The following is a 27,048-nucleotide window of genomic DNA, read 5'->3' as shown; positions in this document are numbered from 1 at the left end:
TCTGGACCATCTTCTCTTGGTCTGAGTCCCCCATTCCCGCACCATTTGCATGGCCTGCTCCATCCAACTTTCAAAGTCATCCTTACTATGGAGTGTCAGGGCTTACGCCTGAGAAGATTTGTAGCCTCCTATAGTAAATGTTCCCCATCCATTGCATGGATTTCTCCTCCAACTGTCTCAAGGCTGTGATAAGGGCCTCAGGGGAAGCTGGGGCATGTCCCGTAGAGAAAGTGGGTACTTCAGGGTGCATCTCTTTACTGAACTCTTCCATGATGGCCCCTTCTTTAACTAGGAACTCTCGGACCTTATCTACTATAGTGTGTGCAGTAACATTACTCTCATGTCCATTACAGTCACATGTCCAGAGCACACTGGAGAGAAACTTCCCAGGGGGCCGTGTGAGTGTGTGTGGAGCTCATCACACAGGGGGTTACACTACATTAAATCAGCTTATGAGACAGGATATTATGGTCAGCAGTGCCATAATATAACAATTCAAATGATTTAACAGATAGAAAGCTACATTCAAAGTTTCATTGTAAAGGTAATTACATCTTAGTAAGGAAGCAGATTACATTGAAAGGCTGCTTACAAATATATATTTTGTGTGTGCTGTGTTGAACTGTCACTTTGAAGCTGTATAATTTATGGTGCGTTAGATTGAAATTCATTTTAGTTTGCTTGAGGTTCTGGCGCCTTTTTATTTTTCCCATATAAAAAGCATCACTGATTAAAATGTATTCCCCTTTAACTCTGTTCTCATTTATGTTAAAGCAGCGTTTGCCTTTTTTATATTATTCTAGATTTATTAGACGCATTCATTATTGAAAAATGGCATGCCAGGTTTGTTATTTCAATCTTAAGCTCATGTCGTTTCACATACATTTGCACATAAATAATCATCGAGACACAAAGTCCTCATGTGACCTCCTATAATATTACTTAAAACGCGTACATCAACATTACGAGTCTCAAGAATGTTATATGGTTGAATCAGAGGTTCTTAAATGACCATAAATAGCTAAGTAACCATTAACAAGTGCAAATCAGCCCCAAGATGTTTTTTATAGCTTTGTTTTTCATGCTCAGAGCAAATGCCACTAGTTTGGGAAAACACTTGATAATGATATCTATAAAAGGTCAGAGGGAAGCCTGTAGCAAATAAAAATGGCAGTTGGGAATCCCCCAGTGGCTGTAAAAAATAAAGATGCAATTTTACAACAAAAAAAATGGTTTAAGAAAAATTATTTTGAAAAAATATTCAGCCTTTGGGCCCATATTTACAAAGCAGTGCTATTCCACAATACACCTTCTAGTGCAGTAACGCACCTCAAGGGCCATTCTTACAGTGCTGGAAGGTGTCCTGTTGTGTGACTCCAGTTAGTCTTATTTATGTACAGTATTCTTGTGTTATCCTTTTTATGCATTGATTCTGCATTTATACAATAGGCAGCAAAATCATATTTTCTTGAGAGGAAATGTCAGTTTCCAAAATACTGAGAAAAACACTCCAGAGTGCCAATATATATATATATATACAGTGTTCGACAAACCTATACATTTGCTCGCCTATATTTGCTGTGTGTATATATATATATATATATATATATATATATATATATATATACACACATATATATATATATATATATATATATATATATACATACATATATATATATATACATATATACATATATATATATATACACACACATATATATACACACACACATAGGCTTTAAGAAAATGAATATGAAGAAAAAATACATGGTTTAAAAAAAAATTAAAACAAGGACAAATCACAGATAAAACCTTTCAAACTGTAAATTCATCTTCAGTTTTGGAGAAATCTACAATGAGAAATATCCAACACAAGAAGTGGTTAATAATGTGTCCGTGGCCGTTTTTAGCAGCCTATAGTAGAAGTGTTACAGTACATTTCTAAAAGTAAAGGAAGGGTAGTAGCAAATATTCATAGGCTCAGGTGGACTGGTTTGCAAGCCAGGTTTTTTGAAAGACTCGGATATCTATCCTTTGAAATACTGAACATGTCGCTGGAAGTGATCTTATTGGATTCTGGAATGTTGCATACCTGTTGAGGGCATTACACATCTCAACGGTTACAAGCACAGAGAGAGCCATAGTTGTAGGGTACCGGGACTCAAACACTTCACAGTCAATCCCTTCAAACAAAGGATTGTCGCTGGTACACTTCATGAAATGCCTCTGTTGGAAGAGACAAAAAGGTCATATTATAAGCTTGGTTTAACTCTTAGGCACTTTGTGACCCATCCATGTGAAATAGGCCATGAGGTGTCGTGCAGATTAGCACTACTATGTTAATATGTCCCAAAACCTTTAGACCAACTAGACTTGGGCCCTTTAACTCACAGTCTGCAAAGGGCCTTAAAGTGGCCCTTGGGCTGTCTGATCCTACTAATATTATTGCAGTTGATCTGTCAGCCAAGTGCAATTTCTTTACACTAAAACTCACTTGTAAGGTAATGTCAGTAATATGTGGTACAGGTATTATAAAGGATTACAAAATGTTGAATAATACTTTTTAAGTCCCTCTAAATGTGTTTAAATGTACATTACAATACTCTTCTGGCTACTTCTACCTGTACAGTACATTGTTTCTGATCAGGTCTCATTAAAAAAAACTCGTTACAGAGCGCAAGTGTTTTCCTGGCCAGCTCAACTTCTTTAGTACCATCGCTCTGTGTTAGTCTGAGGGTCAGAAGAATCTCTTCCTTTTCTCAGTATAAATAGCTAGTATGATCTCTATGACGAAGGATTAGCTTTGTATCTTTGTGCATCTAAAATGTAGGAATACAATCAATGTAATACAAGTTTGGCCTACACCAGTTGTTGCCAACAGAAATATACAGTAGGCTCATATTTCCTAAGTGGCACTATACCATAAAACGCCTTATGGTCAATTCACTTGAAAGGGATATAAGATGTCTTAGGGGCCATAGTGTTTACAGGTTTCCATATTGGAAATGTTTTGGAATCAGTGGTAAAAACAAGCTTTAGAAACTTCCGTTTTGCTACAGTGACCCATAATGAATTTATTATACTGTTTTATTCTTCAGCTTACAAATGTATGCAAATATGACATGCCAGAGACTAACGCACGACACAAATATAGTAGCACAAATGTATTTTGTGTCTGTCCAGTTTTTTTTTTTAATATTGTGATCTAAATTTGACTCAACTCCCTCCTGCACAAATCTAAGTACTGTACATTTAAAGTAATAATTATTTCATCCACTCCCAAATGGTACCTCTGAATAAATTCTCTTGTGAATCCAAATCCCAAAATATACTCATAGCAACAGTATACATACACCAATAATAGTGTTGACAAAATTAAAACATATACTGTATGTGGAATAATTTCTTAAAGCACTATACACAAATATTCGCACATATTAACTTACAACATGGAAACAAACTTATCACACTTATCACCAATGGTAACTGCAACACTTTGTGCAATAATTTTAGTATTCAGGGCACTAAAGCACTAAACCTTAATCCCACTTACACTGTAGGTTGCTATGTTGGGTTTGCTATAAAGTGGAAGTCAGTCAGGTATCACCTTATCTATATGTAGAATTCTTACTTCCAACTTTATATTTTACCAGCTTTAAAAATTACTCCAGGTGCACAAGCCTAACTTCAAAAAGGCAATGGGTCGTAATAATGATGCAGTCTTCTTCTGTAAGCCACCTTCCAATTCAAGTCAATTATGCTGTAAGTGGTGGAAGGTGTCTTATGGCAGAACTCTGCTTACTAAATATGGGTAATGTCATTAAACATTAAGCAAAATTAGCTTAGGGCAAAAATATTCATTGCATCCTCTTAATCACTTACCAGCTGGTAAAAAGTCACGTGTGGTCCTTGTTCATCATACAGGAACCACCATGTGGCAGCTCCCACCGTGGCCAGACCTACATAGACTGGAACCAAAGAAAGCAAATGCTGATGTTATAGCTGACAATTGGACAATCGCAGGGACAAAGTGCTCTCTCAATAGAACACTCCGGGGGTTATTTACCAACGTCTCCCAGCTGCAAAACTGGGGCAAAGGCGGTGCAAAAGAATTGCCATAGATTTATCCAAGGAAAATCTCCCGTTGCTTGCAATGTGATTCCTTTTCTTTAATGAACACGGCTCTGCTTTTTGCACTGGGTTTGTCCTACTTTTGCAGCCGGGAGACTTTAGTAAATAGACCCATCCATGTTTATAGCTGTATACTGGGTGACCTACTGTACATTATGTACTTTACAAACGTCACCATTAGGAATGGAGGTGGTATATACACTTTTGAGACTTCCATCAGGAATAAGGCAAACATTCCAATAAATTCAACCCGTCAGGCCTAGCTGATGAACGTTGCGTTTATTGGGATGTTTGCCTGATTCCAGATCAGTAAAGGCAATTATTAATCACCATGAAAGTCTTCTTGGGATTTTTCTCCTCGTGCACTAAGAAATCTGAAACAGTGAGTCTCTGAATTTTGAATGTGTTGTGCCCTCTCCGTTTTTGTTTTCCTGATTGTTGGGAAGCAAGGTTACGCTTAATGGGGGACATGTGCCTTATACCAAGATATGATTTGAATATTTTTTGCTCTTTATTTTGCTATCTTGATTCATTTTCTATTGACCATAGAAAATGTATTAATAATACTAATTCTATATACATGCTTGTTAATGCATCTCAGACGCATTGCCTGTCCCTCATATGCTTTGTAAGCACAACTAAATATTATTACTGGAAATCTATGATGGAGGGTATCTGCACTTAAATACACCTGCGAATACGCTGGGAAAATGTAACCATTTGTAATCTTATTTTTGTTTCAATTATTAACACAGGGGAGTTGACCTCCAAATCTGGCACATTTTCATCTAAAAAAATTTAATATAAATATATAGTGTGTGTATCTATATATATCTCTCTCTCTCTCTCTATATATATATATATATAGAGAGAGAGAGAGAGAGAGAGAGAGAGAGACAGAGAGAGAGACAGAGAGAGAGACAGAGACAGAGAGAGACAGAGACAGAGACAGAGACAGAGACATAAGGCAGTTGGCACTCCAATAGGTGCTGGTAAGCTACAGGTGCACGTCCCATATAGAGAATGTAGTTATACGTTACCGTTCCAAGGATTGGTAAACAAGAGACAGCATGCAAATGAGCACACACTGCCACTTTTTGCTTCAAAACCATTTTAAACATGGTTCCCTGTCTGTGGGTGGGTTTACTGGCTATGCATCTTAACCCTGGCTGTGCTTAAAGCTGTGACCATGCAGCAAGCTTAAGCCTATAGGGAACCATGTTTAAAATGGTTTTGAAGCAAAACGTGGCACTGTGTGCTCATTTGCATGTCATTTCCCAGAATCCCTTGCTGCAGTGGAAGTGCTGTGTGCTGGGTGATAATGGTGAAAGGCGGGGTTGCAGATCTGCCTAAGACATGCAAATGAGCATACAGTTATATTTCCATTATATATTTCCATTATATATACTTAGTTAAGTTATGGTGGGTAAAAAAAAGTGACAAAAACCCTCCACAGCAAAGCAAATAGCAAATGGAAATATTACTGTATGCTCATTTGCATCTTAGCAGGTCTGCAACCCTGCTTTTCACCATTATCACCCAGCACACAGCACTTACACTGAAGTGCATATATATATATATATATATATATATATATATATAATCAAAAACTAGTTGATACCGTTCTGTGGCTAACAAAATGCTTTTATTTGTGCGAGCTTTCGAGATACACTGATCTCTTCTTCGGGCGATGTTACAATGGATTAAGCCAAACAAATTACTTTCAAACAGGGCAGCTTGGAATGTTATCTGCAGGTGAAGCCTGCCCCTCCCCCCTGTGCAGTATGCAATAATCGCATCTATTGTAACATCGCCGAAGAAGAGATCACGGTATCTCGAAAGCTCGCACAAATAAAAGCATTTTGTTAGCCACAGAACGATATCAACTACTTGTTTTTGATTATTAAGATCAGCTAACATGGTACAGATATCTCTACATACATACATATACATATATATATGTCTCTATTTATACAGCGCCATTAATGTGCATAGCGCTTCACAGTAGTAGTACATGTGACAATCATATAAATAAAAAATAATACAAATAACAGATTATGGGAATAAGTGCTTCAGACTTAAAAAATTACATTTAGGAAGAGGAGTCCCTGCTCCGAAGAGCTTACAATCTAATTGGTAGGCAGCAAGGACGTACAGAAACAGTAGGAGGGCATTCTGGTAAGTGCGTTTGCAGGGGACCAAGATTTATGTATCAGAGTATAGTATTAGCCGCAGAGCTACTCATATGCTTCATTAAGCAGGTGTGTTTTAAGGTGGGTCTTAAAGGTGGATAGAGAGGGTGCTAGTCGGGTGTTGAGGGGAAGGGCATTCCAGAGGTGCGGGGCAGTCAGTGAGAAAGGTTTAAGGCGGGAGAGGGCTTTAGATACAAAAGGGGTAGAGAGAAGACATCCTTGAGCGGAATGCAAGAGTCTGGATGGTGCACAGCAAGAATTTAGGGCCGAGATGTAAGTAGGGGCAGAAGAGTGTAAAGCTTTAAAAGTGAATAGGAGAATTGAGTGTGAGATGCAGGATTTGATAGGAAGCCAGGAGAGTGATTTCAACAGGGGAGATGCTGAGACAGATTTAGAAAAGAGTAGAGTCATTCTGGCAGCAGCGTTTATGATAGATTGTAGGGAAGACAGGTGACAGCCAGGAAGGCCGGACAGCAGGAGGTTACAGTAATCGAGACAGGAGAGAATGAGGGCCTGAGTCAGAGTTTTAGCAGTCGAGAACAGAGGAAAGGGCTATCTTTGTAATATTGAGGAGGAAAAAGCAACAGGTTCTAGATATGTTTTGAATGTGAGGAGAATGTGAGAGAGGCGTCCAGTGTGACCCCTAGACAGCGTTCTTGTGCTACTGGGTATATGACAGAACAGTAATGTGGAAGGAGGTAGTAGGGCCAGGTTTGAGATGAAATATGAAGAGCTCTGTTTTTGACATGTTGAGTTTAAGCCGGCGGAGGGCCATCCAGGATGATATGGCAGAGACATTCAGAAACTTTGGTCTGTACAGCAGGTGTAAGGTCAGGGGTTGAAATGTAAATGTGTGTCATAAGCATAGAGGTGATATTTGAACCCAAGAGATGTGATTATGTCACCCAGAGAGAGTATGTACAGAGAAAAGAGGAAAGGTCTCACGACAGAGTCCAGGGGTACCCCCACAGAGAGATCGATAGAGGAGAAGGAGGTGTTAGCAGAAGAGACACAGAAAGTACGATGGGAGAGGTAAGAGGAGACCCAGGATAGAGCTTTGTTACGAAAACCAAGAGTATGGCGAATGTGAGGGAGGAGAGAGGGTGGGCCATGGTATGTAATGCTGCAGAGAGGTTGAGTAATATGAGCAGAGTGTAATGACCTCTGTCATTGGCAGCATGGAGGTCATTAGTTATTTTAGTGAGGGCTGTTTCAGTTGAGTGAGCAGTGCAGAAGCCAGATTGTAGAGGGTTTAGGAGAGAATAGGTGGTGAGAAAATGGAGCAGACGAGAGAATACAAGACGTTCAAATAGTTTAGAGGCAAAAGGCAGGAGGGAAACAGGTTGATTGTTAGAAAGACAGGTAGGGTCAAGCTTGCAGTTTTTGAGTAATGGTATAACTGTTGCATGTTTGAAAGAAGAGGGAAAGGTACCAGAGTAGTGGGAGGAATTCAAAATCTGTGTGAGCGAAGGGATTATAGTAGGAGCAAGAGGTTTAAGGAAATGGGAGGGAATGGGGTCAAGAGGACAAGTGGTAGAAGGAGAAGAGGAGATCAACAGTGACACCTCCTCCTCTGTGACACACTTTTTCCCAAGTCATAAATATTGTGAGAGCAATACCTCCAATGGCAAGATATCTAAAAAATAGCCAGCCACTTATAAGTGGTTCCCTTGCATTGCGAGGAAGTTTGTCCATGATGTCCAGGTCAGGGGGATTGAATCCCAGAGCAGTGGCTGGCAGCCCATCTGTCACAAGGTTCACCCAGAGCAACTGAACTGGAATTAGGGCTTCAGGCAGGCCGAGGATAGCAGTCAGAAAGATGCTGAAACACAGAGTCACCTTATATGAGAGTCAGTTTATCAGAGGTCAACCTGTCAGCCTACGCTGTGATCTTTCTTAAGAATTAAAGGCTGAGCTCAGTACACGTACCAGGTAAACCATTCTGACAGAACAGATCACACGTTAAATAAATAAACAGGTATTGCTTCCATTATACTGTCTTAACATTAACGTTCTCAAAGAGTTACACTACAGATATCAGACCTGATTATCAACAAAGGGTATTACGTGAATTTATCCAGGGAATACCAAGTAATATTTGTACAAAAAGTATCTGCTTTACAGTCCTAATTGTTTCCTAAATCTACTGAACTTTATTTGATAGTGACAGTCCAGTTCAAAGAGAAGTAATTTCCCAGATTGGGTACCGTGCACTTGATACATATTATCTATGTTTGACACACTGCACATTTTACTTGTCAAATGTGCATTCTTTATTCATTTTCTGCCTTTTCAACTCTGCAGAATGGACCTATAGAATCTTGAAACGCCTGTGCATATCAACACTGAACTGGATAACATTTATGTTGGGCAAATAAAAGGCATCCCTACCTGCACATATAATTGCCATAATCCGGAAACCATTGGATGATTGGCTCAGAGGTTCCATGCAAGGACAAAAGAGCAGTCTAAAATATACCATGTACCACGAACGGCTGCAACGTTGTCTCAGGGCTACCTCGATAAGGATGTTTTGACTCTTGCATGCCTACCAGTTAAGCAAACCCTTGTAAGTGGCTACTAATAATTAGGAAACTTCATAATTATTCATGAGAGGTCACCTAAATTGTATGTAATCCTTCTTTAATCCTTGCTGTTAGAAGCAGCAATCTCAGTTAGCTAAAATATATTATATATATATTAATTTAAGGATGTGAAACATCCATTGTAAAGCTCCCCTAACAATACTGGAAATAATTTTCGTAACGTAACTGGGTTGAACTGCAATGTGCTACCTCTTTGCCGAAGGGCTATAGATATCCCTGTTTATACATGATATTGCAGGAGGGCTTTACCTGAATGCTGCACCCTGATTGGTCAAAATTCTAGGCATTATTGGGCTGTCCTCTTCAGCGGGAGGGGACCAGGCTGGTTGAGCAAGGGGATAGACATTAGGGATGGGGGCCGGTCGGCCAATATGGGTGGGCAGGCAGTTTCCAGAGTGGATGCGCCAGTTGAAGCAAGGGGACAGTGGGGTCCGGTTGAGCAAAGGGATGAGAGGGTCTTGTTATTGTTATTATTATCATTAATGGGAGAAAAAACATGACCATTATATGAGATGGGTATAACAGTTGCACTACATTGTCAGAGCTTTGGCAAATGTTAGATTTTGAGGAAGAGCAAAAAGACTGTCATTATGAATTGTATTTTATGTCTTTTTAGTCATATTCATATCATGTAGCACTTACAGTTACTTATATTGTATGGAGTGTGCTAAGCTTTTTTTCCTGTTTCTCTGCTTCAAGTAAGCTATCACATCTGAAAAGCACAAATAACATTTCTGGAAAGCCATCGCTAACCATCCATAGCTATAAGGAATCTGCAATTCTCTGACTAACGTGACGTTGGAAGCTCTCACCAGACAACCTCGCCAACATTGGAAGATATAAGGTAGCGGATGAACTGCTTCATATTGTTGTAAATTGCTCTTCCCTCCTCTACGGCAGACACAATGGTGGAGAAGTTGTCATCAGATAAAACCATTTCTGCAGCCGACTTTGCCACTGCAGTACCGGAGCCCATAGCGATGCCTATCTCAGCCTTTTTCAGGGCTGGGGCATCATTTACTCCGTCACCAGTCTAGAGCAGAAGAAGTTACATTTGTTAAACCACTCAATATTTATATTCCCTTCCCTCCACCATGTGTTCAGAATGAATGTAGTCCTACCATAGCCGTAATCTCGTTTAAAGATTGCAGATACTCCACTATCTTGGACTTGTGTGCTGGTTCCACACGAGCAAAGCAACGAGCATTGCGGCAGGCATCACGCTGCCTCTCTGGTGAAAGGTCATCAAACTCTCTCCCAGTGAAGGCTTTGTCTGTTATGTCCTCAGACTCCGAGAAAATTCCAATCTTCCGGCAGATAGCCACTGCTGTACCTTTGTTGTCACCTGTTATCATTATCACTTTGATGCCAGCTTTCTTGCACAGCTCAATAGAGGTACTGACCTCTTTCCGGGGAGGATCCAACATCCCAACACAGCCAACGAATGTTAGATTTGTCTAAAAGCAGGAGGAACACAGTTTTGTTTGGGTATTTGCCCATAGGACATTTTGCCTCACCTCTTTTGGGAGGAGCTTTTCTCACCTCGTAATTTATGAACTTGGTACAATCTTCCAGCTGCATATCTTCCAACTTTGGTGGGGCGTCCCTGGTCGCCAGTGCGAGGCATCGAAGGGTGTCCATGCCACTGCCCCAATCCCGAATCTTTGACAAGATCTTTTCTCTTGCTGATGGAGTCAAGGGGAGCTTTGAAGAGCCCACGCGCACATAGTTGCAACGCTCAATCACACTCTCTGGAGCCCCCTATGAACATAAAGACAATCTTACTATTTGTATTGTGTATTGAATGAGTACATGTTATTTCCGGCAAAAGATCATGACACTTCCATATATACGGAGCAAACTATACACAGCACTTTGTCAGTTGTTGCTCATACCAAATATGTCAGGAAAAACTGACAGAGATTAAAAAAAGTCAATAAGAATTTATTTAAATGACTATAATGGCATAATTATCCAAAGTTTACAAAAGTAAAGTAGGTACTTCCAAAGGATTACATTTCACAGGCTCCACACCCAAAAGGTATTCATTAATTTCACTGAACACAAATAAATATTAGTAATTGATTAAGGAACGTATTTACGAAGCAGTGCTACTCCATAAGATACCCACTGGCATGGTTTAGTAAATATGGCCCTTTACAGCTCATTCAAATTAATTCGACTGTAAAGTGTGTTTCACGGAGTAGCACTTCTTAGTAAATATGGGCCACAATATTTCAAGAAAGCCAAATATTTATAAGTTAATTTGTATTTGTTTGCATTTGTGATGTGGGACTGCTCCTTTAAATGCTTGCGAACAGCGAGAAGGAAATTATTTAATACAAAGTTAATGTCTAACTTTTCTTATGGATCCATCATATCTGGATACTCTCTATAGCAGTGGACACACCATGTGCTAAGAATAACCAATACATTTGCACACAGCTGAATGCACTTAACATGAATATCGAATGAGCTGCCAAAGTATTACTTCCCAGAATGCACTAGGTTTAGAGTTAGAACACAAGGGCCCAGACTCATAAAACTCAGGCCTTTTAACGTAACAACCTCAATTAACATAACCTTAACGGTAAAGCTGTACAACACTGAAGAAAGTAACGTAACCATTATGTTAATGTCACGTTAAAAGCCTAGTGCTAAAAAGAACAGGCGTTCAAGTACATACAGTACAAATTATATGCACATGAGCCACTGGCATTAGAATACTAAGCAAGCGTTATTAATGTTAACTCCAAAAAATAACAATACGTTACTGTAAGTGATACCTAAACCTGGTGTTAAACCTATCCAGACAGTAATAGGACAAAAGCAATAGACAAAAGCCCTATATCAGTGCCTGGATGGGAGAAATGCTAGGTTTAGGAATTACTTAAATAAAGTGTTATTACAGCATGCAAAGTATCCTCACCAAGGAAAAAGGACAGCGGTCACGGCCGCACAGCAAATGAACAAGGCTGGACTGTGCTATAAAAAATCTTTATTATGCCATGGGTATTTAAAAAGAGAGAGAGGTACAAGTTATAAAAAAAAAAAAGAGAGAGAGGGAAGCACCCCCCGCAACTCTAACGCGTTTCAGCCACAAAGGGCCTTTCTCAAAGAGTGAGCATTACCTGCTGCTGTGTCGACTGAAATACAAGCCCACCCGGAAGTGACATCCCACCCACGGTGCTAGCAGTGACTCCCATGATGGACAAAGGGAGTTTTCTCACCTGGTGAGTGTAACCACACCCGTAATGAGCTCCTACCAGAAGTCAAAGCAGAAAATGGCAAATACATTGCCAGTGAAAAAACAATTTGTTACATCAGATGTTTACTGCTGCGGCCAAGTTTATTCGAGCATTTGCCCGTTCTTGGCCGCAGCAGTAGCCTGGCGCGCGCCCGAGAGTGACGAAGCAGCGGAAGAGCGCCCTCCGATCGGGGCGCTCTCCCTACCGCTGCCGGGTCCGCCGGGTCCCCCGGAACCCCCTGCCGCTGTCCCGCGATCGCGGGACACCAGGGCTCCCTCGGGGAGCCCCTGGACGCGCGTGCAGGGGGCGCACGCTCCCGAAGACGCGTGACCGCGCATCTATGACGCGCGGCACGCCGAGGGGCGGCCACTAGCAAGCCGGGAAATCTCCCGGCTTGCGGTACCGGCCACACTTTAATAAAGTGTGTCGGTAGTGTATGTCACTAATTGCAACAACCACAATAAACCTTACAGGGAGGTGAGGTGACAATACTATTTATCAAATGGTATTCTATTAACCTCTACCTGCTAAGGTAATAAAACAAATTAAAATATGTATGAAATTAAATCAATACAAAGGATGCATTGATTGATTAAAATCAAGTAATAGCAGGGGGATGAATTGTGTAAGATATTACAATTTAAACAATAATTAGAATTACTTTACCTTCATGCAATTCTGAACAGACTACAGAATAAAGTCAAGTGGATACATCTAACCCAAATGTTATTTAGAACACAATGTATATACACTTATAACAATTTTGGTTGCTTTGTTGCCAAACATTAAAGAACTTAAAGTATGATTTTACTGACAGTTTTTTCAGATCATCACAACATTCAATGAGGTCAATTCAAGGAAATAATAAGATGAAAACAGATAATGAAAATAATACACAATAATATCCAACAAATGTTGAACAATGAAAATGCAAACAACAAGATGAATTGTTTCCTGACATTATCACCCAGTGTTTGTTTGAACATACCGATCATAAACAAAAACTTATCTTCATCTAGTTATCAATCAGTGTTAACTATTCAAAGTATGAAAAACGAAAACCACAGAAAAGCTTATTAGGATTTTGTCTAGCTAGTCATATGATCTTAATGAATGAAGACCTAGGTATTAATAATACATGGTAGATTTCAAATTGATCAATAACCATCTTTTTTTTTTAAATGATCAATAATCAATTATTTATTTATTTATATGCTTTTATAAGTTGATTTCATTTACAAAGATATTATAACAGAACGAGAACAACAGGAGCAGCAACTGATTTTAACGGAACAGGGGTTGCCAGGGAGGAGAGAAAGAAAAAAACACTTAAAGAAAGTGTTTTATCTCCCAGTCTATATTAATTCCTTTTGGTGACATGGTGTCCATAGTGAATATCCAGAACATCTCCTTTTGATTAAGGATGTTCTGTCGGTCACCTCGTCTGATATGGGGTGGGATATGGTCTATCCCACTGAATGTTAACAAATCCAGTTTGCCCAATGGGCATTCTAAAAAATGTCTCGCCACTGGCAATCTCTGATCTCCATTCTTTATGCTTCTAATGTGTTCCATTATTCGATTCTTTAGGGGTCTTATTGTTCTTCCTATATAGCTCTTGCCACAACCACATGTTTAATGTAAATTACGAAATTGGTGTTACATGTGATAAAGCTCTTACGTTTTAATAAGGATAAAATAAAACTTAAGAGCTTTATCACATGTAACACCAATTTCGTAATCTACATCCTTGCCAGTGAAAGAAAACACTTTCTTTAAGTGTTTTTTTCTTTCTCTCATCCCTGGCAACCCCTGTTCCGTTAAAATCAGTTGCTGCTCCTGTTGTTCTCGTTCTGTTATAATATCTTTGTAAATCAAATCAACTTATAAAAGCATATATATAAATAATTGATTATTGATCATTTAAAAAAAAGATGGTTATTGATCAATTTGAAATCTACCATGTATTATTAATAACTAGGTCTTCATTCATTAAGATCATATGACTAGCTAGACAAAATCCTAATAAGCTTTTCTGTGGTTTTCGTTTTTCATACTTTGAGTAGTAAACCACTGATTGATAATTAGATGAAGATAAGTTTTTGTTTATGATCGGTATGTTCAAACAAACACTGGGTGATAATGTAAGGAAACAATTCATCTTGTTGTTTGCATTTTCATTGTTCAACATTTGTTGGATATTATTGTGTATTATTTTCATTATCTGTTTTCATCTTATTATTTCCTTGGATTGACCTCACTGAACGTTGTGATGATCTTAAAAAAACTGTCAGTAAAATCATACTTTATGTTCTTTAATGTTTGGCAACAAAGCAACCAAAATTGTTATAAGTGTATATACATTGTGTTCTAAATAACATTTGGGTTAGAAGTATCCACTTGACTTTATTCTGTATTCTGTTCAGAATTGCATGAAGGTAAAGTAATTCTAATTATTGTTTAAATTGAAATGTCTTAGATAATTCATCCCCCCGCTATTACTTGATTTTAATCAATCAATGCATCCTTTGCATTGATTTAATTTCATACATATTTTAATTTGTTTTATTACCTTAGCAGGTAGAGGTTAATAGAATACCATTTAGAAATAGTATTGTCACCTCACCTCCCTGTAAGGTTTATTGTGGTTGTTGCAATTAGTGACATAAACATCTGATGTAACAAATTGTTTCTTCACTGGCAATGTATTTGCCATTTTCTGCTTTGACTTCTGGTAGGAGCTCATTACGGGTGTGGTTACACTCACCAGGTGAGCAAACTCCCTTTGTCCATCATGGGAGTCACTGCTAGCACCGTGGGTGTGATGTCACTTCCGGGTGGGCTTTTATTTCAGTCGACACAGCAGCAGGTAATGTTCACTCTTTGAGAAAGGCCCTTTGTGGCTGAAACGCGTTAGAGTTGCGGGGGGTGCTTCCCTCTCTCTCTTTTTAAATACCCATGGCATAATAAAGATTTTTTTATAGCACAGTCCAGCCTTGTTCATTTGCTGTGCGGCCGTGACCGCTGTCCTTTCTCCCCGGTGAGGATACTTTGTCTGCAATTTCCACTACACAGCTTGGGGCACGCCGCAGACTTCACGGACTTTAAAGATCCCAGTGAATTATTGATTTCCATTTGTTACTTCATTGCGAAGTTCCCCAGGTGTTGTGGCTCATATTGTGCGAGACTTAAGGGTTCTGGGAGAGTCCACGGACTCCCCCCAGACAGTCACTGCCAGACCACAGCCCAAATAGGGGTTACTAATCTCTCTACACTCTGCCCCTCTGGACACAGCAGTATTTTTATTAACTAAGTGGTTTAAAGCCCTGCAGCACTGGCTTATTGAGGGGTGAATGTCCCTCAATGTTCTCTTTATCTGTTATTACTGCTTATTCCCTCTCTCTCTCCTCCAAAAAGCCCTGTTTAGTGTCTGGCTGAGAGTAACACCAAAAACATAAATAATGGCATGTTATTTGAAGGTAACGCATCATTACCCTGAAACAACATGAAGTTAACCCAATGCTAATGAGTCCAGTAGAGCAGCGGTGCGCAAACTGGGGGGCGGGAGAATTTGCAGGGGGGCGCGGGCTGTTACAGAGGCCCGACGCTCTTCCCCCAGGCATTTAATTTAATGCCGGGGGAGGCATGAGTACTCTGTAACCTCACTTACCTACTGGCAGCTGGGTCTTCGGCATGGAAACGCGTCGTCAAATGACACCGTGGGGTCATGTGACATCACATGACGTGACCTGCAACGTCATTTGAAGCCGTGCCTTCGGGGGAGGAGGGGCGCGAACGCTGCGGCTCCCAGGAAGGGGGCCGCAGCTGAAAAAGTTTGCACAGTGCTGCAGTACAGTATGAGCGCTGAACATTTTGAAAGCACGAGCGCGAATCAAAACTTTCCTCCCAGTACGGGCATTATATTTACATATAATTTATTTTGCAAGCTCGCTGCTAACCTCAGGGCATATAAAATCCGTTCCTGATTTAGGCAGCGTCACATTACTTGGCTTGATTTGACATAGTGAGTTTGGGCCAAGAACTGGACAGATGTCTCATGATGACAAGGAGCCAGGTTGTCAATACTGAGAATAGGTTATTTATGGAGTGCCCCAAGACCTAATGTGATCAGGTCACTGTGATCAGGTCGCCTGGCCAGAGTTCGGGGGACATGTGCAGCGCATGGCCAGCCGGGCCCCCCCAGCCAGCGGACCCCCACAGACACCGGCCTGGCCTGACCCAAGGTAAGTCTGTATTTTTATATGTATTTGGGGTATTTGTATATGTATTGGGGGGCTTGGGGATATTTTTATATGTATTGGGGGCTTGGGGGTATTTGTATATGTATTGGGTGGCTTGGGGGGTATTTTTATATGTATGGGGGTATTTTTATATGTATTGGGGGCATTTTTATATGTATTGGGGGCATTTGTATATGTATTTGGGGGGCTTGGGGGTATTTTTATATGTATTGGGGGGGCTTGGGGAATTTTTCTATGTATTGGGGGCTTGGGGGAATTTTTATATGTATTGGGGATATATACAGTATCTGTGTGTGTGTGTGTGTGTGTGTGTGTGTGTGTGTGTGTGTGTGTGTGTGTGTGTGTGTGTGTGTGTGTATGGGGGGGGTATGTATTTTAGGTGGGATTTGTTGTATGCATTTGGGAGAGGTTGATTATATTTGGGGGTGGGGATTTTTTTTGTATGTATTTGGGGGTGGGCATTTTTTTGCATTGGGGGCAGGAAGTTTTTTGGTATATATCTTGTTGGGGCAATTATGTGAGGGGGGAGGGAATGAGCGAGCGTGGGGTAATTGACGCAGGGAGAGGAGAGAGGGGGGAGTGAGAAAAAGAGGGAGTAAGAGTGAGAGGCAGGGGAGAGAAATACATGCCAGGGGGTGAGACAGAAGGGAGAGAAATACATGGGAAGAGGGGGGGAGAGAGGGGGCTCGTGAGGTGTGAAATGGGGGAGGGGCTCGCAATACGCCCGACACAGGGGGAGGGGGAGCTGCTTAAAATGTTTGTCCTGGGCCCCACGATTTCTGTTGGCGGCCCGGCATGCGCTACCCCATCATTTGATGCTGCGTAGCCGAAGACAAGGTAAGGGATGCTGCAGAGGGCTCACGCGATCCCCCGGCATTAATTTAAATGCCTTGGGGAAGAGTGCGGGGCCTCTGCAACCTCCCAGTTTGTGCACCCCTGCTCTAGAGCAGGGCTCTTAAGCTTGTGGACAGTCAGACAAATCTGGCCCCCGAAAAGCCTTGGCGTGAACTTTCAACTGTCTGTCCCTGCTAATTTCAATGTAGATGCTCTAACTATAAGCGAAGGTGGCAAAAATATATGGTACAAATGCTTAGAAATTGTGTGGTAATTAAGGCTTTTTCAATATTTATTGTTTAAAAATTACATTACAGGGCACTCCTGGCCCTTCTACTTGTCATTTTTAGTGCAGCCCTTTGGGACATTAGTTGAAAATCAGAGCATTCTTAGGCCTGGGACATAGAGGAGCAAACAGCGCTGAGCCGCGCTTCTGCTCTGCCTCGCCTGCTCCAAAATGGTGCTTTTTCCTGTCCTTGCAGGCGAGGCAGTGAGCGCGTTCAGGGGGCGGAGGCGGGGCGGGGCGGAGCAGAGGCGGAGGCGTGCCAGGAGGCGGAGCGGGAGACGAGGCTAGTCCCTCGCTCCCATTGGATGTGAGCGGTCACATCGCTTCCCCGAGCGGCAAATTTGAAACCTGCCTGTCTCTGCAAAGTTTCTCAGCCTCCGCACGCATCAGCACGCATGCGGATGGAGAAACTATAGCCGCGCTGATGACAGATGCAGGGGCTTTGTGCATCTGCTCATCGCGGCTCAGCCCGCCTCAGCAAGCTTAAAACTCACTTTGTCCCAGGCCTTATGCTGAAAAGAGAATGATCAAGCACAATCTGACTTTCACTTCAGTGAATCTCCAGATGTACAGTATTTGCCCTCCAGATGGAGCTGCATCATCAGGATTTACTGTAAGCGCAGAAGAAAAAGATGAAGAAAAACATCATTGGGCAGAGATGAGTCGCTGGTGAAATGAGTCATTATTGACATTAGGTGATTTCATCAGAAGTTCTTAACTGTTCACTAGAAGGGAATCCTCAGCCTATTACAGCAGGAAAACGATCCTCCTGTCTATTCCCTTATAAAGTAATACACTGCAGCTCTCTATATATTTAGCATGCCAAAGAAAATATAGTGTCACTGTATTTGGTTTACTTTATCTAACTGCTTTGTGACACATGCCATGTGGACTTTAACTCCAGCCAGCAGGGTTAACATGCCTGTTGGGAGGGCATATGATATTTCGATTAGTAACTCATGTAACCACTTGTTAGCCACTTGTAATAAATAATACAGGGTATTTCTTAACTGTAGAAAAAAAGGTTTAATGACACAATTAACAAGTTGCGCTGTATATTTCTACAGAGTACAATACTTTATCTTTATTAATTCCTACCCCACAGGAAAATCTCACTGCCTTACAGAAAACACATCAATGTTATGGCTATTAGATTTTTCTTACTTATTCATCCTTCCTCCAGTAATAACCAACAGGAGAATCCTTCCATGTGATAAATGGTTCTCTATTGGTTAATTGGAGGGGGGAAGAGAGCTTTAGGGGTGTGCAGCTGAGACAAACAGTCCTCATTTATGGAGGGTCCCAATTAGTTTTTTGGGGCAGTCTCTGACTTCTAAACAGAGGATTTAGATGGTTGTAGGTCTACAATAATAAATGCTCAAGTCTGCGTTCTAATGCAGCATGTTCATGTTGTGAAGGATATCCCATTTTACACTACAATATATTACGCTTTTGAAACATCTCGTGTATTTCATTGCTCCAAACTCAAACACAATCAATCGTGAAAGAATTTACAGAAAGATCAGATTACACCAGATTTGCAGGCAACACAAACAAAACACTTTAAACTCTTGCTCTTCCCTCTGGCAGCAGAGGGGTTAGAGAAGAAAAATAATGAGACGTTTTCTAAGCTGTAGGATGCTTTATTCAGTTGAAGCAGCTTCTGGCTTCTGAAACCTTAGTGTGAACAGGACATATACAGAACCCTTCCTACCAACCATAACTGTACGTATAGTAACTATGGGCACCCTTGCATATGTCTTAGTAATGTCTCATAATATTTAATAACAAGCAGGAAAAAAAACAGTGAGCTCATTTAGCTTTACTTGGCTGCACAGAGCATAACAGCAGTGACACTGTGAGCGTGTAACACTTTTCTGGTAATTTTTGTAATGCTAAATCGGGGGTGGACAACTCTAGTCCTGAAGGGCGACCAACAGGTCAGGCTTTAAGGATATCCCTGGTTCAGCACAGGTGGCTCAATCAGTAGCTCAATCAATGACTGAGCCACCTTTGCTGAAGCTGATATTCTGAAAACCTGACCTGTTGGTCGCCCTTGAGAACTGAAGTTGGCCCCTCCTGTGCTAAATAGTCACTGTTAGTGAATTTGCCAGTCATACAGTAGTTACCTTGACAAACATCTTGCTGCCAGGAGCAGAGGAGGTAGAAGCGAGAGGGGTGCAGTATACAGACATGGATTTGCGATCACGGGAGAACTCCAGAGTGCATTCCTTCTTCATCAGCTTCTTTATTACCTAGCAGGGCACATCATTTAACAGGGAGTCATTATTTCTGTCAAAGGTAGCGGTGATATCCGGGAATAGTTATCCCCCCGGTATTGGGGGTTATCAGATGGGCGGAGCGCAAGATCATTCTGTGTACTGAGGAATAAGACAAACAGGAGCAACCGTACGAATTCCCATTCTACAGTGACACCAAAATATTAAGGTCAGAGTGATAGCTTTTGTGCTTGTAATTGCTTCATTCATCTTTCCAGTAAACATTTAATAAAGTGGGACAAAGGTTTTTTTCTTAATGTAATTGCTAAACAATCTTCACTCTGATTCCAATAAAAGAATCCTGGAAATTATTATTCGATGTCATTCCTATTAATTACTGTACAGCAATTGCCACCTTTGAAGACTACTTGTAGTTTTTTGCGTTTATGCTGAATAAAAAAAAAAAGTGTCATCGTTTTTATGATGCGCAGGCAATGAAAAGGTTTTACTGCACATACGTGTACACGGTGCAGTTGTTTCACATACTTAAATATGCCGTCCATGTACTCCTGTCTTTAGCTGTACATGGCGAATGTACAGTAATTGCACTGACTTCAAATGAAAGTTTGTAAGCTGAAGACCGTGAGCATGTTTCAGTACATCACAAAGCTTTAGTGTCTACAATCATGGGTATTCTCTCTCTTATGAATAACCTCGGAAAAACTACATTTTACCAGCTTGCTTCTCAATTCAAAGTCGTACTCACAGAATTGCAGGCATTTGCCATCTCCACCTTAGAAAGCCTGCTCAAATTTGTGTCAAAAACATTCATCTTTTCAACCAGGCAGGTCAGGGCAGTCTCTGTCGCCTCACCCACTTTCTCATAAACTCCTTTGGACTGAAATAAATAATTAAAAAATATCATCAATATACTTATAATCCAATGATCATACATTTCCAGTTGTAATACTTTTTATACTGTTTATTTAAGAAACATTTATTTAGGACACATTTAAAAGATATGTGTCCTTTAGCAAGTGGTGCTATAGCACAGAGGTGCGCAAACTTTTTTCCCTGCGCCCCCCTGCTCGTGCCCCTCACCCCTTACCTTGGCTCCCGCGTTCTGACGTCGGAATAAGCCGCCGGAGCCAAGGTAAGGGAAGGTACAGAGGTGCAGAGGCCTTTGCCGCTCCCCCGGCATTTAAATGTTTTTGGGAAAAAATACACAGGACCAAGCATATTTTGATTTATTTTGTGTTATTTACTCAAGGGTGAAAATGACAAATTGTTTTGCACAGAACAACAATGAAAAAAATGAAATAAAGGGAATTATTGAGAGATGCATTTTATTCCCCCACATATTTTTTCCTTTCCCTAATTCTGATTGAAGTAAGTTTGTTGTACAGTATGTTCATGCTTATACAGTATATGTATTAGTGTGTACAGTATGTGCATGTGTTTGTGGGGGTGTAATATTCATGCATGTGTTGCAGCTCTCGGAATATTTTGGACAAAGAGGCTCTTCTTCCTTGAAAGGTTGCAGACCCCTGCACTAGACCTCTTTGTCTTTTGTTTTATAGATGAGGTCACAATCCTGGTAGCACACTTTGTGACACAATATATACGGTATGATGTGGTGGATTTGGGTTCTGAGCTTACAGGGGCTGCGTGTATTTGTTCATTTTTAATGACCTTGAAAATATTTGGAAATGGAGTTGATCACATTTTTCCAGGACCATCATAGCTATTTAAATTCAATTTTACGTTTTCTACTTCACAATATACAACACACACACACACACCATATAGATTCATGTAGAATTTTATCTTCATCTTGTTTTAGGTGCCGCCAACACCCATGCATAACTTGCCTCATATATACCAGCATTGTCCATTAAAATATAGGCAACCGTTATAAAGCCAAATGCACAAAAATACGGTATATTTGAAAAGAAAAAACAACACATGGGAAAATACATAAATTGTTACACAACTAAAGAGCTTCATTTTGATAATGTGGATATTCTTTTGTCAGGGGATAAAACAAAGTACTATGGTATTTAATACTATGGCATTTCAAATCTGTACAAGAATCTTACATTGATCCCTTAACAAGTTTGATGTTACTCTGAGATAACTGCAAATTCTGGACAACACCCACCTCGTTGAAATCCAAAGAGGAGTCATTGCACAGGGCACAGATAGTTGCCAATTCCACCAAACCGTCATACAGCCCACAAGGAACAGGATGATCGTTTTTTAAGCTGTGTTTAAAAATAAGACAAATACAAGCATTACGTTTAGATTGTAATTCACGGCACTTTATCGCTCAGCACTTTATCGCTCAGCACTTTATCGCTCAGCACTTTATCGCTCAGCACTTTATCACCAACGTATGCAAGAACAGAAATGTCAGACCGAGGTGGGAACCTTTATAGCAGATGTGCTTCTTGCCCCAATATATCTAGGCATTGTGAGAATGTTATGTAGATGCCCCTTCTTTAGGAAGTACTCGACTTAAATGATTACATTGATCGGCTCAACTTTTATTAGAGCCCCACTCTAATTATTATTATACCATAATATTTAAATTCAGTTTCAATGTCATTTGTCAATTACAATGCACAGTACTTCCAATATGTTGTATTGTTTCATCATTTTTGTTATCAATAAAATATGAACTATATTAAAAATAGGTTCTCTTTCTCCAAGTCCCTTCTTATAATAATGTAAATCAGCATGCATGGCTACCTTGGTTAATGCCTAAATCGCTGATTGAAACGTAGGAAGAAGCCAATTACAATTGTGTTTTTGAGGATGTGACAGGCAGAAACCACCATTAAGGGCTAGATCCACAAAGCTCTGTTAAATTGGGGCTCATAATGCGTCGTTACCTAAAACATGAACAGACGTTCTGTTCCCGGAGGTCATCGTATATCCTCAAAGCTAATTGAATGCAAAAACAAGAGCCATTCTACATCTCATTTACATAGGCTTTACACAGAGCCAGTTGAACCAGTAGACAAACTAGGCGGTCGCCTACAGTGGCAACTTTTTTGGGGGGGAAGACTAAAAACTGGTGATTTCATATAGCAACTGGGCCACTGACAGCTAGGGACAGCTGGGGCTACTGTCCTAGGCCCGGTGAGTTAGGGGGCCTGGGCACCTTGACGGCAACATTAACATGTGCCAGATCCACAGAAGTGCCTCTCAGAGGGGGCCTACTGGAGGCCAGTGGAACGGTTAGGCACCTGTGTTGAAACCCTCTGGCAAGCCTGCTGACAGGCCCCTCTGCAGTGCGGGCCCCTTCCATCCTGCAAGAACGCAGGTAAGCATACACTGCTCCCTCCCTTCCTCTGTTGTGGCCCTCCCTTTCCCCCAGTCCCATACCTCCACTCCCCCTACACAGGCACATAACTAATCCAACGCCCCCAGAGCACATAACTAATAACCCTCCGGTACAATCAATATCATATTCACATATTTTTATGTAAAATAAGTCTGTAAACACAGAATCTTTATTCATACAAATGCACAATATACATTTTCGAAAATTAATTGTGGGGAGTGGTGGGAGTGGGGGGGTGCGCAAGGCTGAGGTGTCGCCTAGGCGCACCCATTTTTTCTATCTTTGCTTTTGTGTCTCCTAGGGCGCCTAATACCCTTGTACCGTCCCTAGCTTTACGTCACATTGCTGAAACATACCGTTACCTTCCAACAAAGTGACATTAAGTATATCTTAGTGTTACTCTGAAGACCCCAGAACCTGAAGTGTGTCTTTGACTTTATTTGAGAAAGAGGATAGGAGGGGAAAATAATAATCCATATAAAAATGTGCAAACAAGATATTGTAAATTTGATCTGAAACCTCCTTTGCCAACTTCAATAATGAAATGTAAATATACTGTATAACACTACCTATCTGGAGGATATAGTAAACAAGACTTCTACAGAATAAACAAGTACTGTATACTCAAAATATTTTTCAACAGGGACCCTGATAATTGGAAGTGAGAATGCAGACATCTAGATCTTTGGTAGAACAAGCTGGCTCTTCCCATGGTGACTACGACAAATGTATAGTTATTTGGTCTTTTGTTTAGCAAAACCTATAACATTTGGACCTCCATATAGTTGTATAAAACCTGGTACTAGTAAACTGAATTTAAAGCAGTGCTTCCGCCGCTCTTTATTTTGTGTCAACATGAACTGGAATTCCCCCAGAGCAAGATTTCATAAGTATTGTTAGTGGGAGAACTCTGTTTCATCAGATGTGATCCTCTGGTTCTCCAGCAACTTTGGGAAGTATAAATGTCGGCCAGGAACTTCATAAAGTGAAAGTTGCATATGTTGCATATGTTTCCCCTATGGTATGACCAGCATAGTCCTGCTCATGGACACTCACCAGATTAACACACAAGATGCCGCTTTAATGTCAATGTTGTTGTAAGTACAAATTGCTGGGAAGTAGCATGGCATTTGAATTGAATATCCAATCTGCTATACACGATCCATTGGCCTACATTTGTTGAACAGATGTCAGATTGTACAGTATGAAAATATAAACTAAATGAAATAAGTACAAATGATGGCATCGGGTTTCTGAATTTTAGTTTGCTGAGAGATACTCACACTTGACCTTCTGGGGCATAGGTGCATCCAGTGATGCTGAATTCATGGAGGCTGCAGTTTAAGTTTTCAATCTTTTCAACTACAAACATCTATAAAAAAAAAAACACACTTTTAAAGACATTGCACGCTTCTTCGAAGTAACATCTAAAAATGTCCAAACAAGGTAATACAACTCATAAAACAGCTAAAAGGAACTGGCATTGGACCATTGCAATTTTCTGCTTTTTGTTCTACATGATTACCTTTGGATTGCTCAAATGGATTTTTTTAAATTAAGCTCAATAGCACTTATCACAATTCAAGGATTGTTTAACTTTGGCATCAGGGACCTATCATCTCCTGGATAACAGAGAATGCACACAGTCTGTTCACACCCTGCAGCTAATCTACTCTTTTCCTACATGAAAATTAACCTCCCTCCTTTTCTGTACAGAACAGCAACTTGCACATGTGCACACAAAGGAGATCCAGCACAGACGCTGTTGAAACAAAGACTAATATGGATGTTTCTGTTCAGAACTAAGACATTGTTTTTATATTCATTTTATTACATGATTTAGATATAACTGCAAATAAAATGTAAAAAGTCAAGCAAGCAAACAGTACATGACAAGTGTTGACTGGTTAGCTCGTGGTCTGAAAAACAAAAACGAATGCAGCCTCTTGAACAAAAAAATCCCCAAATAATAATAATAATTAAAAAATGATGGTAAGAGAAAGCTGTGCAGTGACAATGAAAGGAATTGGTCTGGCATGTTCTAAAACCCACAATTAAATTTTGTCTTGGCTTTCAGATCTTAAAAACTCAAGTTTCCATCCACATGCCATACGTCTCTTAATTAAACATACTACAGGGTTAAATCACAAATGTTAGAAATACTGTAAAGGCCTACTTCAGATCCCTAGCTTTCAGCATTAAGCGTATTTGCCAGACTGTACTGTACCCATTCAGGGACAGTTACTTAAATCTCTCTGGCTTTTCTGCCTGACCCGGTTCTAGGTTTCCATGAAGCCCATATTTAAAAATAACTATGATGGATAGAAAAAATACAATAAAGATAGCAGCCGATTTTTTTCGTGTGATAGTGACCCGATCGTCATAAAAGGCGATAATGTAAAAGGCCCAAACAATATTTATAGTTCCTACCTTATCTCTAAGGAGTTACTACACGGCATTAGCTCAATAAAGGTTTGAATGTTGTACATTTAACTTGTACCTCCATCCCACCTACAGAGCAGGTAGAAAAAGGGACACTGTAGTCATTCTCTGTGTGTGTAATTCAATAAGTCAAATCAGGGATTGCCTACAGGAACCTCAACATTATGAATGCACATGACCTGGGAGAGACTGAGCGAGTTCCCCTCCACCCAGAACCCCACATAGAGAACACACGCAAAGACAAGTCAAGGTCTGGAGGTAGAAGGCCGCGGCTTCTTATTTAACCATTAAATAATTGGTAAGGGCTACCCCTGCCAGAGCACTCGCACAAAAGGTTAAAGGTCAAAAGGTCCTTGAAGGCAGGGGGGGATTGAGGCCAAGGAGCAAATGGAGGTAAGAGGGGAGCCTGGCCCCCGGTCATGGTGCCCATCACTTAGGGCTTACTGTAACTAAACTACTGTTGCAGGCGTTTTAATAAAGTTTCTTCAAATTAGTGACAAACAGATAAACAAACACACTGACTTAATGTAACCATGCAAGTGTTAAATAGTTATTGATTTCAAATGGGGCATACAGATGTAGCAGACGTTACAGCACTCCTTAACGCAATCTGCTGTGTTAACGCTGGTGCGGTATTTTACAGTAGTGCTGTTGAAAACAATGTTTAGGGAGGGAACACACGTTATTGAACGTGTTATTTTGAGCATTAACTCGTGTTAACGGTATTAATAATGTTTGCTACATCTGTATGCTCCACAACATACCAGCTTAATGCATGTACTGTATACATGCAATAAAAAGGGTACCAAAGTTGCAAAGTCGAGCTCCATAACTGCTAGGTCAAGTGAGACACGTGAGCATTCCTTACACAATAACCCAGGCAACTAGGAGCTAGGAAATACAAGTCTTCCAATAACTACATCCTGCTCTGATTAAAGCAGAGAATCCATAAGACTGACCTTATCTCTGCACACGTCAGAGCACTGAGCAGATGGAAATAAAAGAAACACGAGAACAAGCGAAATCACCATCACAACCTAACATGGAGTGTGGAACATTCAATAATCACTTTTTTTGTCCTACGGAAACAAGACACGGTACACATATATTGTACTGTACATTGAACTGTTATGTCTATATGCTTTGGTTTAGTTTTAACAAACACTTATTATAGAAAGGTGTACTATAGCTTCCATGACTACTGTTCTATGTTTTATTATCACAGCCTCAGCTGGGAAATATAGTCAGTATTTCCCTGTTAAATAGGCCTAATAAACATTAAAAAGCAGTGCGCTGCCGGTACTTCTGCCAGTGAAGGTGGTAAACTGAATGCTTTTCTCCTCAAGTTTTGTAGCTCAGTGTAGGGGGTAGCACTGCACTGCTAGAATGAACATTTTGCTGGCTAAAGCCTGAGTTGTTTTGGGATTGAGATCACGTGATCCTTTGGTGAATGATCGCATGGTCGCTCATAAATGC

The 27,048-nt window shown here is 40.5% G+C and overlaps 1 protein-coding gene across 1 annotated transcript in view; it reads right to left on the bottom strand.

Annotated features, from left to right (window-relative positions):
* ATP2A3 (ATPase sarcoplasmic/endoplasmic reticulum Ca2+ transporting 3) overlaps window positions 1-27,048 on the bottom strand; it is a 241,979-nt gene that overhangs the window by 31,283 nt on the left and 183,648 nt on the right. The window contains exons 9-18 of the mRNA XM_075589990.1: window positions 24,414-24,502; window positions 21,943-22,045; window positions 20,548-20,679; window positions 19,692-19,817; window positions 10,475-10,693; window positions 10,054-10,389; window positions 9,745-9,965; window positions 7,946-8,148; window positions 3,886-3,971; window positions 2,096-2,229 (exon numbers count right to left, since the gene is read on the bottom strand). Coding sequence (XP_075446105.1) covers window positions 2,096-2,229; window positions 3,886-3,971; window positions 7,946-8,148; window positions 9,745-9,965; window positions 10,054-10,389; window positions 10,475-10,693; window positions 19,692-19,817; window positions 20,548-20,679; window positions 21,943-22,045; window positions 24,414-24,502 — 1,649 coding nt within the window. The remainder of the gene's footprint in view (window positions 1-2,095; window positions 2,230-3,885; window positions 3,972-7,945; window positions 8,149-9,744; window positions 9,966-10,053; window positions 10,390-10,474; window positions 10,694-19,691; window positions 19,818-20,547; window positions 20,680-21,942; window positions 22,046-24,413; window positions 24,503-27,048) is intronic.

This window comes from Ascaphus truei, chromosome 3, assembly GCF_040206685.1.
Source record: "Ascaphus truei isolate aAscTru1 chromosome 3, aAscTru1.hap1, whole genome shotgun sequence".
NCBI classification, from domain to species: domain Eukaryota; kingdom Metazoa; phylum Chordata; class Amphibia; order Anura; family Ascaphidae; genus Ascaphus; species Ascaphus truei.
The sequence above is the reverse complement of the archived record's forward strand: the minus strand, read 5'-3'. Positions and strand labels throughout refer to the sequence as shown.